This window comes from Anolis sagrei, chromosome 11 (assembly GCF_037176765.1).
Source record: "Anolis sagrei isolate rAnoSag1 chromosome 11, rAnoSag1.mat, whole genome shotgun sequence".
Classification (NCBI taxonomy): Eukaryota; Metazoa; Chordata; class Lepidosauria; order Squamata; family Dactyloidae; genus Anolis; species Anolis sagrei.
Window position 1 is genome coordinate 23578330 of NC_090031.1, and position 12364 is coordinate 23590693.

Here is a 12364-nt window from a genome sequence, read left to right on the forward strand (position 1 = left end):
ACCGGGGGCTCACACTTAAAGTTGACTTGGGCTTTTCTTAACACAGGCCTCCATTTTTAAATGCTGCCCTTCTGTCTTCCTACTGCACTTCCTTTATTTCTTCAAAGCTGTGTAAAACCTTCCAAACTTGCAAATAAACTTGAAGAAATGCCTGCCTTGCTCCTGATTTATTCCCTGGACTCAATTGCAGTTCAGTGTTGTCTCGAGTGCTTCGGGAGCATTTAATCCTATATAGGATGTGCTTTATATCCATTCCCCATCCCTTGGCAAATAGTCTCTTGTTCAGGAGCGCATTAATGTTCTCAAAAGATGCATTAGAAAAGCATTAGCGATGTGGAGCCAATGGGATTGCTTGATTAGGAGGGCCATTATAACCCTATAATTTCATGTATGGGGTGCTGTGTAGATGGCTGAAAACAAAACAAGAATAAGGTTGAATAAGGATCCCTGTTTGGTGTAATAATCTTGAGATAAGCTCTTAGTGTGGAAGAAAGTAAAAAGAATCTGAAATTACTGATATAATTACTCAGAGTTTAATTTCTTTCAAATGGCTCTTTTGCTGTCTCTTCCACAGGGTCTTGGTTTCTCTCCCCCCCCCCCCCCCTATGCTTTGACTGAAATAACATTTCAGCATCCTAGTATTATTGCTAGTATTGTCAACATTAAAATCCATCTATTACTGATAATCCTCCATTTAGCTGCATTGAGTTCCAATTCTGGGGAGCAAAAGCATGATAACTGTTACTGATGATAATTAACACTGGCTTCACGTGATGACTTACATCATTGTTTTAATTAGGAATGCTTTAACTCAGTGTTTCTCAACCAGGGGGTCGCGAGGGCGGTGTCAGAGGGGTCGCCAAAGACCATTTGTGCCAAGTTTGGTCTAGATCCATCATTTTTTGAGTCCACGGTGCTCTCTGAATGTAGGTGAACTACAACTCCCAAACTCAAGGTCAATGCCCACCAAACCCTTCCAGTATTTTCTGTTGGTCATGGGAGTTCTGTGTGCCAAGTTTGGTTCAATTTCATCATTCATAGAGTTGAGAATGCTCTTTGATTGTAGTGAACTATAAATCCCACCAACTACAACTTCCAAATGTCAAGGTGCATTTCCCCCGAACTCCACCAGTGTTCACATTGGGGATATTGAGGATTCGTGCTAAGTTTGGTCCAGATCCATCATTATTTGAGACCACAGCACTCTAGATCAGTGTTTCTCAACCTTCCTAATGCCACGACCCCTTAATACAGTTCCTTATGTTGTGGTGACCCCCAACCATAACATTATTTTCGTTGGTTCATAACTGTAATTTCACCATTGTTATGAATTGCAATGTAAATATCTAATATGCAGGATGTATTCATTCACTGGACCAAATTTGACACAAATATCCCATATACCCAAATTTGAATACTGGTGGGGTAGGGCGGGGTGGGGTGTGTGATTTTGTCATTTGTGAGTTGTAGCTTTCATTTATAGTTCACCTACAATCAAAGAGCATTCTGAACTCCACCAACGATGGAATTGAACCAAACTTGGCACACGGAACACCCATGACCAAGAGAAAATACTGGAAAAATTTGGTGGGCATTAACCTTGAGTTTGGAGTTGTAGTTCATCTACATCCAGAGAGCACCGTGGACTCAAACAATGATGGATCTGGACCAAACTTGGCATGAACACTGGTGGCATTTGGGGAAAATAGATCTTGACAGTTTGGAGTTGTAGTTGCTGGGATTTATAGTTCACCTACAATCAAAGAGCATTCTGAACTACACCAATGATAGAATAGGGCCAAACTCCCCACTCAGAACCCCCATGACCAACAGAAAATACTGTGTTTTCTGATGATCTTTGGAGACCCCTCTGAGACCCCTTCACGACCCCCCCCCAGGGTGAACTACAACTCCCAAACTCAAGAGCAATACCCACCAAACCCTTCCAGTATTTTCTGTTGGTCATGGGAGTTGTGTGTGCCAATTTGGTTCAATTCCATCGTTGGTGGAGTTCAGAATGCTCTTTGACTAGGTGAACTATAACTCTCAGCAACTGCAACTCCCAAATGACAAAATCAATCCCTCCCAACCCCACCAGTATTCAAATTTGGGCGTATTGGGTATTTGTGCCTAATTTGGTCTAGTGAATGAAAATACATCCTGCCTATCAGGTATTTACATTATGATTCATAACAGTAGCAAAAAGACAGTTATGAGGTAGCAACGAAAATAATGTTGTGGTTGGGGGTCACCACAACACGGGGAACTGTATTTGGGGGTTGTGGCATTAGGAAGGTTGAGAACCACTGCTTTAACTGAAGGTCAATGCTTTTATTTTTCAAATTTTGTACTTACCATATTTACTCCAGTATAAGATTAGTTTTTCAGTCCTTTTTTAAGACTGAAAAAGCCTGCTTTGACTTATACTCGAGTCAGTGTTACATTCACTTATCGCGAATGTTATGTTCCAAGCCCACCCGTGAAAAGTGAAAATCCACTTAGGGACGCTATATAGGTATATCGCATTCCAAGGGTGAGGCAGAAGCGAGGAGAGATTTAAAAGCACCACACACTTTTTTTTGGCTAGTTATCTCTACTTTGCTTTGCAATCTCTCTTGACTGGCTGCCTCTCTCCTGAAGGTGAGGGTGAAACCCCCTTCCACACTCCATTGTTGCCAGGAGGCGGGATTAGAACACCGCTCTGGGCAATGGCAACCATTCATTAACTGGGAGGCAAAAACCCGTGAAACAGCGAGTCTGCGAAAAGCGAACCGTGAAGTAGAGAGGGAACACTGTATTCTCAATTGTCTACCTTGGACGGTGCAGTGGGTTAAACTGCTGCACTGCTGAACTTGTTGACCGAAAGGTTGCAGGTTCGAACCCAGGGAGTGGAGTGGGCTGTCAGCCCCAGCTTCTGCCAACCTAGCAGTTCGAAAGCATGCAAATGTGAGTAGATCAATAGGTACCACTCTGGCGGTATGGTAACAGCGGTCCATGCAGTCATGATCTTGGAGGCGTCTGTGGACAATGCCAGCTCTTCGACTTAGAAATGGAGATGAGCATCAACCCCCAGAGTCAGACATGACTGGACTTAATGTCAAGGAAAAACATGTACCTGCACCTGTATCTCTGCTTTGCTTTGCAATCTCTCTTGATTGGCTGTCTCTCTCCCAAGGCGGAGGGTGACCCCCTTCTACACTCCATCATTGGCAGGAGGTGGGATTAGAAGTCCACTCTGGGCAATGGCAACCATTCATAAACTGGGAGGCAAAAACCCGTGAAGCAGCAAGTCCACAAAAAGCGAACTGTGAAGTAGTGAGGGAACACTATTTTTTTCTCTGTTATTATTATTACCATTATTATTACATTTCTTATTCTACTCTATTTATTATTGCAGTAGAGTCTGCCTTATCCAACCTTTGCTCATCCAACGTTCTGTATTATCCAACACAATCTGCCTCCCACCCGGAATAATGTCTAGGGTGGGAGAAAGAAAGAACCCTTGTCTGTTTTGGTGCTAAATTTGTAAATACAGTAATTACTACATAACGTTACTGTGTATTGAACTGCTTTTTCTGTCAATTTGTTGTAAAACTTGATGTTTTGGTTCTTAATTTGTAAAATCATAACACAATTTGATGTTTAATAGGCTTTTCCTTCCATTTCTCTCCTGCACAGCGACCGCAGCCCGAGTTGTTGACAAATTTGACGAAGCTGCCCTTGAAGAGGATGGCTTTCCTGTGGGCCACATCCGTAAAGCGATTTCTGCAGACCTCTTGGATGGTGATAAGCGATACCATGGGAAGGCCACATCCCGAAAGGCCTTGGAGGAAGAGCTGTGGGGAGAACCCCCTCTCTCAGGTAAGGCTCTGTGCCCCTTCGGTTGCCTTTATTTCCATCCCAAACTCCCTCACCTTTGCTTCGAGAGCTTCACAGTTGTGTGTGTGTGTCCTGCAATGAATAATAATAATAATAATAATAATAATAATAATAATAATAATACTTTATTTGTACCCCGCCACCATCTCCCCAAGGGACTCGGAGCGGCTTACATGAGGCCAAACCCAACAACACATCAATAAAAACACCAAGCAATAAGCAAATAAACAATACAATTAATATAATTCACATATAGACAAAACACATAGAGATTTAAAAACCTGGTTATCTGGTTTTCAAACATCTGTGCCAAGTGAAGACAACTTTCAAATTTTCTTAATTTGAGAATTGTTGTAGCTTGCTGTCTATGTCCTTTTATAAACGTTACCACTATTCATTGCCTGGGATCTACTGCATGAAAGACAATATTCAGATAGTTTTAGTAAATAATTAGCTTTGGTTCCTGGCGAAGCCTGGATTAGATATTTTCCAATGCTATTTATTAGAAACTAGCTTGAAGACCCGGCGTTGCACAGGTTATTTGGAAAAGTCAGTACAGTGGTCCCTCACTTATCGCGGGGGTTACGTTCCAGGACTACCCGCGATAAGTGCAAAACCACAAAGTAGGGATACCCTCTCCCCTCCTCACTCTCTTTACTTGAGAAACACTGTTATAGAGGTTAATGCCAACACTCATATCAATTTTATTAGCATATTCCTTCAGCATTTCTACAGTCAAATGTAACATTATTTGGTGTGTGTTCCAGTGCTGCTCGTGATCTCCCGAAACCTTGATGTAATATTTTCCTGTTGCCAGAGGTTCATTATCAGGTCTTCATCAGAGAGAAATTGGCAGCCAGTTTTTCGCCCTGATGGATCTCTCAGGAATTGTATCTTCCTTTCTCTTGTGCAATTCTCTCCTTCCTGCCTGTATAGAGATGTGTGCGAGGGGGCTTGATCACCTTGTAATGCTCACCCATTATCTCATTATTGAATGGGAAAGGCTGTCAGCTAATCAATGGGTCTGGTAATCATTTCGCCACTGCAGCGGGGCGGCAGACTGGAAGTTTGAGGTTTCAATCTGAGAAGGAGTTACTAATTGTTCCCAATCTCAAATTGTTGAAATTGAGATATGTTGGCACAGCACTGAAGAAGTTAGAAAAAGACTGAGTTGTTGTGTGTTTTCCGGGCTGTATGGCCATGTTTCAGAAGCATTCTCTCCTGACGTTTTGCCTGCATCTGTGGCAGGCATTCTCATAGATGGTGCACTGGGTTAAACCCTTGTGCAGGCAGGACTGAAGACTGACAGGTCGGAGGTTCAAATCTAGAGAGTGTGGATGAGCTTCCTCTGTCAGCTCCAGCTCCCCAGGTGGGGCATGAGAGAAGCCTCCCACAAGGATGGTAAAACATCAAAACATCTGTGCGTCTGTGGGTAACATTCCTTGCAGACAGCTAATTCTCTCTCACCAGAAGTGATTTGCAGTTTCTCAAGTCGCTCCTCACACACAGCAACAATCCTCATAGATACAGGCGAAACATCAATAGAGAAAGCTTCTGGAACATGGCCACACAGCCCTTAAAACACACAACAACCCAGTGATTCTGGCCATGAAAGCCTTCGACAGTACTTAGAAAAGACATCCCACTGTTTTTAATTGTGTGTTGATAATCTTGTGTATTTTATTGTTTATGTTTTTTAATTGCTTGTATTGTTGTTATTATTGCTTGTATTGTTGTGTTTGGGCTCGGCCTCATGTTAGCCGCACCGAGTCCCTTGGGGAGATGGTAGCGGGGTACAAATAAAGTGATATTATTATTATTATTATTATTATTATTATTATTATTATTATTGTGGCTCCTGCTGATTACACTATGTCACAAAAGTTGAAAAATCTTCTGTTCCTGGTTTGGTTATTTCCTGTTTAATTGTGTGGTCCTTACTTTGAAAGGAGTTCTTTGACTACAGAAACTTCATTTTTGTGCCTGCCCCAAAATATGTCGAATAGGTTAGGATTCTATGATGTACAGTGTTCCCTGACCAGTTCGCTTACCGCAGACTCACTGTTTCGCGGTTTTCTCTGAGTAGCCCTCAAGACTTTCCCTTCACGGCTTGCGAGGCAAACCCGATGCCCCCACATCCATCCATCCTCCTCCTCCTCTCCTTCCCTCCCTCCCTCCTTGCCTTCCTTCCACCACCATGGTGGGCTTCTTCTTCCCAGCAGCCCCCTCGGCAACGGGAGAAGTTCCAGTGAGGTGGCCAGCCAATGGGAGGTGGACTCTGCTCACTCTTAATCGGCTATGCTGGCCACCCTCGGGAGCTCCGGGCAGCCTTCAAAAGGGCTGCAGAAAGCCTTCACCGAAGAGGGAGGAGTGGCGTTGTCGTCCTTCTTTGTCGGCTTGCTCTCCCATGTCCAGCTGCGGCGCTTGGTGAGGAAGAGGAGGAGGGTGGTGGTCGGCTGGAGCGAAGGACACCGCCATCACTCCTCCCTCTTCGGTGGAGGCCTCCCAGAGACAAGCCCCAGGCCTCTGAGGAAGAGGAGGAGGAGAGGACCCAGGCACTGGGCCTTACCATAGCCCAGAGACAAGCTCCAGGGTAAGGCCCAGCGACTGGCTCCTCTCCTCTTCCTCCTCCTCTTCTGGCTGCGGTGCTCAGTGAGGAGGAGAAGGAGGGTGATGCTTGGCCAGGGTGAAGGACAACAGCGCCACTTCTCTCTCTTTGGCGGAGGCCTCCCAGAGACAAGCACCAGGCCTCCGAGGAGGAGGAGGAAGAGGAGGGGAGGGGAGCCAGTCGCTGGGCCTTACCCTGGGGCTTGTCTCCGGGCTGGTGTAAGGCCCAGTGCCTGGATCCCCTCCTCTTCCTCCTCCTTTTCCTCAGAGACCTGGGGCTTGTCTCTGGGAGGCGTCCGCTGAAGAGGAAGGAGTGGTGTCACCTCCTCGCCGAACGCCTTGGCCAGACATGGGTGAGCAAGCCGACGATGAAGGACGATGACGCCACTCCTCCCTCTTTGGCGGAAGCCTCCTGGAGACAAGCCCCAGGCCTCCGAGAAAGAGGAAGGGAAAGAGGAAGAGGAGGAGGAAAGGAGCCAGGCGCTGGGCCTTACCCCAGCCAGGAGATAAGCCCCAGGGTAAGGCCCAGCAACTGGCTCCCCCTCCTCTCCTCCTCCTCTTCCTCCTCCTCCTCCTCATCTCTACCGACTGCCCCCCCTCCTCTTCTCCTCCTTTTCCTCCTCCTCTTCCTGGTCCCTACATCGCGGTTTTTCACTTACCGCGTGACTTCCTGGAACGGAACCCCCGCGATAAGTGAGGGATCACTGTATTCAGTGAAAAACTATAGCAAAATGTGCTTCGGGATGTCCTGCAAAAACAACATTTTGGCAGTGTCATAAACTTATTTCCATGTTTTTATGATAGAACCAATTAGGAAATGAGATTTCTAATCCCGGAACAAAACTTGTGTTACCTAACTATTTTTAAAATGGACATTTATAGCAATAGAGAAATGAATGCTAAATTATATTTATGGCAAACGTTGACAACGGAGAATTGAAAATGTATTATTATATTTTTATTAGCTTTACTGTTATTCCATCTTTCTTTCAGTAACATATACTGAACATGCAATATGGACTGGTATTAATTGTTGCTTCTTTATCCCCAATAGATGAACACATTTCAGACGAGGAAGAAATGACGGCTGAAGATGACCTTGGCAGTGAATCTCTTGAGGAGGACTTAGATGAGGATGCTGCAGAAATTGAGGAGGAAGAGGAGGGTGAAGTGATCATTACTGGCCCAAAGGAAAAGAAAGGCTCTTCCGAGGACCAGAAGAAACCATCATTCAGTTTCCAGGCTATTGATGATTTTGAGAAATTTGCAGAAGGGATGGATGAAATGGAGAGTGAGGATGAGGAAGATGACGTCACGGAAGAGAGCGATGAAGACGGAAGGAACTCGGAGGAGAGTTTTGATGAGAACAAGGAGGAGACGGCGGGTGAGGATGAAGGCAAAGACAACAGGGCACTGTTGACATTCTCTGAAGACAAAGTGCTTGAAGAAGTCGCCAGAGGAAAAGCCGTGAAAAATCAGATAGGTCAGTTGATGGGATGTTTTTCCTTGGGAGATGGTATTTGGGTGTCTTGCTGCTTAGAACGTCAGTGACAGGTTTTCTCGTAGAAGTGAAGACTACCAAATCAACATGGACAAATTTACCCATTTTAGTCATCTCACATTATTTACCGTATATACTCGAGTATAAGCTGAGTTTTTCAGCCCATTTTTAGGCTGAAAAAGCCTCCCTCGGCTTGAACTCGAGTCAGTTATTTATTATTTTACTCTGTTATTATTATTATTATTATTATTATTATTATTACATTTATATTTGACTTTATTTATAATAATAACAATAATAATTACTTTAACATTTTATTATATTATTATTTTATTACATTTATTATTTTATTCTATTATTATTATTACAAGCATTATTTTACTCTATTTATTGTTATTACATTTATTATTTTACTCTATTATTATTACATGCATTATTTTACTCTACTTATTATTACATTTATTATTTTACTCTATTTATTATTATTTGAAACACAACAAGAGTTTTATGTAAATATTCAAAAAAACATTTTACCTATGGATGCCTCAATTAATGTAATGATATTGGTATTTATTATTATTTTGAAATTTACTATTAGCTGCTGTATTTTCTATCCTTGGCTTATACTCAAGTCAATATGTTTTCCTAGTTTTTTGTGGTAAAAATAGATGCCTCAGCTTATATTCGGGTATATGTGTGTGTGTGTGTGTATGTATATATATATAAAATTTATTTATTTATGACATTTATGTACCACCCTTCTCACCCCAAAGGGGACTTAGAGCAGCTTACAAGATGTATATAGATACAATATATTATATATTAGCACAGTACAATATCAGTATTATATATTACTAATTGTACTATGCCATTATATTGTAATATTATTAGTAATATTACATGTAATATAAAATATATAATGATAATATTGTATTATTATTAGTGTTGTATTGGTAATACATAGTAATATATGGTAATTGTGTTTAGCCTTGATTTCAGCAATGACGGTGCTTGTCTCAAAGTTTAAGGAGTCAATATGATTGAGGCGGTGGGAGCCTTCTCGCTGTACGTTTCTCATAATCCTGTAATCCAGGAGTGTTTGTTTTGAAGCCCTTTGCATGCCAGAGATGAGCAATTATTTATGTACCGTATTTATATTCCGCCCTTCTCACCCCGCAGGGGATTCAGGGCGGATTACAATGTACATATGGCAGAGTCCTGTTTCCTACTTCTGGGAACTCTCTCACAGTCACACAGATTGCTAAAATTAGAACAAATCAATCCAAAAAACATGCAGAATCATGGCTGTCATTTTTGTCTGAACGACCTGGGTGCAGAAACATGGGCAACTGTTAAAGCTATGTTTTTTTCATTTCCCTCCTTTCCTAAAGCTCTCTGGGATCAGCTCCTGGAAGGACGGATAAAACTGCAGAAAGTCCTCTTGACAGCCAACCAGCTTCCACAACCGGATACCTTTCCCGAGTTTAAGACCAGAGGAGGGCCGGAGTTTGCCGAAGCGCTCAAGAACAGTAAGGGTTTTGTTTGTTACTTCCTTGATTGTAAGAGCCTTCCGCCATCTTTAGATTAGGCTGTGTAGCAAAATGTGAAGAATTTTCTGTTTCTGTTTTGAAAGTTTTATTCCTAAAATGGGGCCACAAAGTGGAGTCCACAACATGCGAGTGTGGAGAAAAGCCAACCACAGACCACCTATTATGATGCAACTTGAGCCCTGCCACATGCACAATGAAGGACCTCCTTATAGCGACTTCAAGTGGCCAGCTTCTGGCCAAAGGACATTTAGTATCATACCAAGTTTTGAAACTTTGTGTTTTCGAAAAACATTACAACTGTAGCCTTAGTTCGCTTCTGATACGATAAATTAATTAATACCACCCTGTGGATGGCTTTTCTCCACTTTGGGCGTATTGGGTATTTGGTCTAGTGAATGAAAATAACCCTGCATATATTTACATGACAATTCACAACAGTAGCAAAATGACAGTTATGAAGTAGCAACGAATATAATGTTATGGTTGGGGGTCACCACAACATGAGGAACTGTATTAAGGGATCGCGGCATTAGGAAGGTTGAGGAGCACTGGTCTGTAACAACCTATGTACATATAGAATGGGACTCAAAATATGCATCTTCCATCCGAACATGAGGAAGAACTTCCTGACTGTGAGTGCTGTTCAGCAGTGGAACTCTCTGCCCTGGAGTGTTGTGGAGGCTCCTTTGGAGGCTTTTAAACAGAGGCTGGATGGCCATCTGTCGGGAGTGCTTTGAATGCAATTTTCCTACTGCTATGCAGAATGAGGTTGGACTGGATGGCCCATGAGGTCTCTTCTAACTCTGTGATTCTATCTTATCTACTAGCCGTCCCCTGCCACACGTTGCTGTGGCCCAGTCTGTGTATATATGTGTGTATATATTTGTGTATATTTGTCTGTTTGCGTATATATATGTGGTTTTGCACATGTGTTGTATATGGTCTCTTTTGCTGTGTTTTGCAGTGTTTTATGAGGGATGGTCACTCATTGGACTGATAGGTGTATTTTGTCCAAATTTGGTGTCAATTCGCCCAGTGGTTTTTGAGTTACGTTAATACCACAAATGAACATTACATTTTTATTTATATACTAGCCATCCCCTGCCACGCGTTCCTGTTGCCCAGTCTGTGTATATGTGTTTTCTGTGTGTATATCTGTGTGTATATATTTGTGTATGTGTATATATGTATGTGTGTGTGTGTGTATATATATATATATATATGGTTTTGTGCATACGTTGTAATGTATTTTTTTATTTTTTTGGCTTTTTAAGTCCCTTCCACTGTGTCTTTCAGTGTTTTTGTGAGTGATGGTCACTCGTTGGACTGATAGATGTCTTGTGCCCAAATTTGGTGTCAATTTGTCGAGTGGTTTTTGAGTTATGTTAATCCCACAAACAAACATTACATTTTTATTTAGCTAGATAGATAGACAGATAGAGGGGCGGGAGATTTCACAGCTCAATACTGCCAGTGGTGAAAAAACAAGAATATAACAATATTCTTTTAATTTTTAAAAAATTCTTTTATTTATATAGATGTGGTTTTGTGCATGCGTTGCAAAGTAATTTTTGTTTTTTGGCTTTTTAAGTCTCCTCTGCTGTGTTTTTCAGTGTTTTTATGAGTGATGGTCACTCATTGGCCTGATATGCGTATTGTGTCCAAATTTGATGTCAATTCGTCCATTGGTTTTTGAGCTATGTTAATCCCACAAACGAACATCACATTTTTATTTATATAGATGTATGCATCCGAAGAGCATTAGGAAGGTTGAGAAACGCTGATCTAAAGCAACCTTGCCTAACATGACAAACTTTTAATTGCCTCCCTTTTAGTGTGTGTTTTATGTTGTTGTCTGTATGCAGGGGTGAAGGTGTAGGTTAGTGAGTGTGTGAGTTCCAGCAGCTAATTTTAAACACTCACTCAGATTCCTAGTGCCCTTTAAGACAAGGCTTATCTGAAGCAGATGTGAGTTGTAGTTCACCCACACCTTATGCATTTTGTAGTTCACCCACACCTTATGCATTTTGTAAAATAAAGAAATGACTTCTTCTAAAAGCCTGGGCAATGCCGGCGACTATGAATAAGATAGCAAAGGTTGCTTACCAGAGTACAATCCCAATTGGCTAGCAAACAGTGTGTTTTCTCCGTAAGTTTGGAGACATGTTTTCTGCTTCGCATTCAAGTGTCGCTTTAAGCCCAGTTTCCTTTCTCCCCCTCGAAGTGTTCTTTCTTGTTTTTGGTTTGAAAGGCAAAGTCCCGCCAATAGTGAGATTGACCTTTGAGTAAAACGCGTGCCATTAAAGTATTTAATGAGATGCATTACAAACTGTAGTGAGCGGCGTGTTTCATTATAGGTCCGGAAGCGGCGATATCATTAAAGACCTTTAGCAGAAACAATGGTTGACATTTTGATATTTCCCATAAGCAAAACAGAGTTGTGAACATTGACTTTAATACATAAATTCTGAAAAGAGCGATGATTTCATATATGATAACATATTTTAATGCTTTAAATAAGAAACCCATTGTGGCAGATTGGGATGCAGGTGGGGGGAAATCATGGATTTTGCTTTACCTCCTGTTGAGGGTTTCTTGTAGCTCAATAACATCAGATCATCTAATTAAAAAGGCAGTTAAAAGAAACTCTTTCCTGGCTTAACTTTGCTGTTTGGGATTCAGAAAACCTGTTAGTATAACAGTTATCCTTAGTTCAATCTTATTAAAATGTTTATAGAATTGTCATTCAGTTGCCCTAAAGCAACGTTTCTCAACTTGGGGGTTGGGACCCCAGGGGAGGGGTCACGAAAGCGGTCTCAGAGGGGTT

At 42.0% G+C, this 12364-nt stretch overlaps 1 protein-coding gene across 1 annotated transcript in view; it reads left to right on the plus strand.

The window, feature by feature from the left end:
* Window positions 1-12364, plus strand: part of AATF (apoptosis antagonizing transcription factor) — a 108861-nt gene that overhangs the window by 2654 nt on the left and 93843 nt on the right. The window contains exons 2-4 of the mRNA XM_060757024.2: window positions 3679-3861; window positions 7541-7969; window positions 9379-9516. Coding sequence (XP_060613007.2) covers window positions 3679-3861; window positions 7541-7969; window positions 9379-9516 — 750 coding nt within the window. The remainder of the gene's footprint in view (window positions 1-3678; window positions 3862-7540; window positions 7970-9378; window positions 9517-12364) is intronic.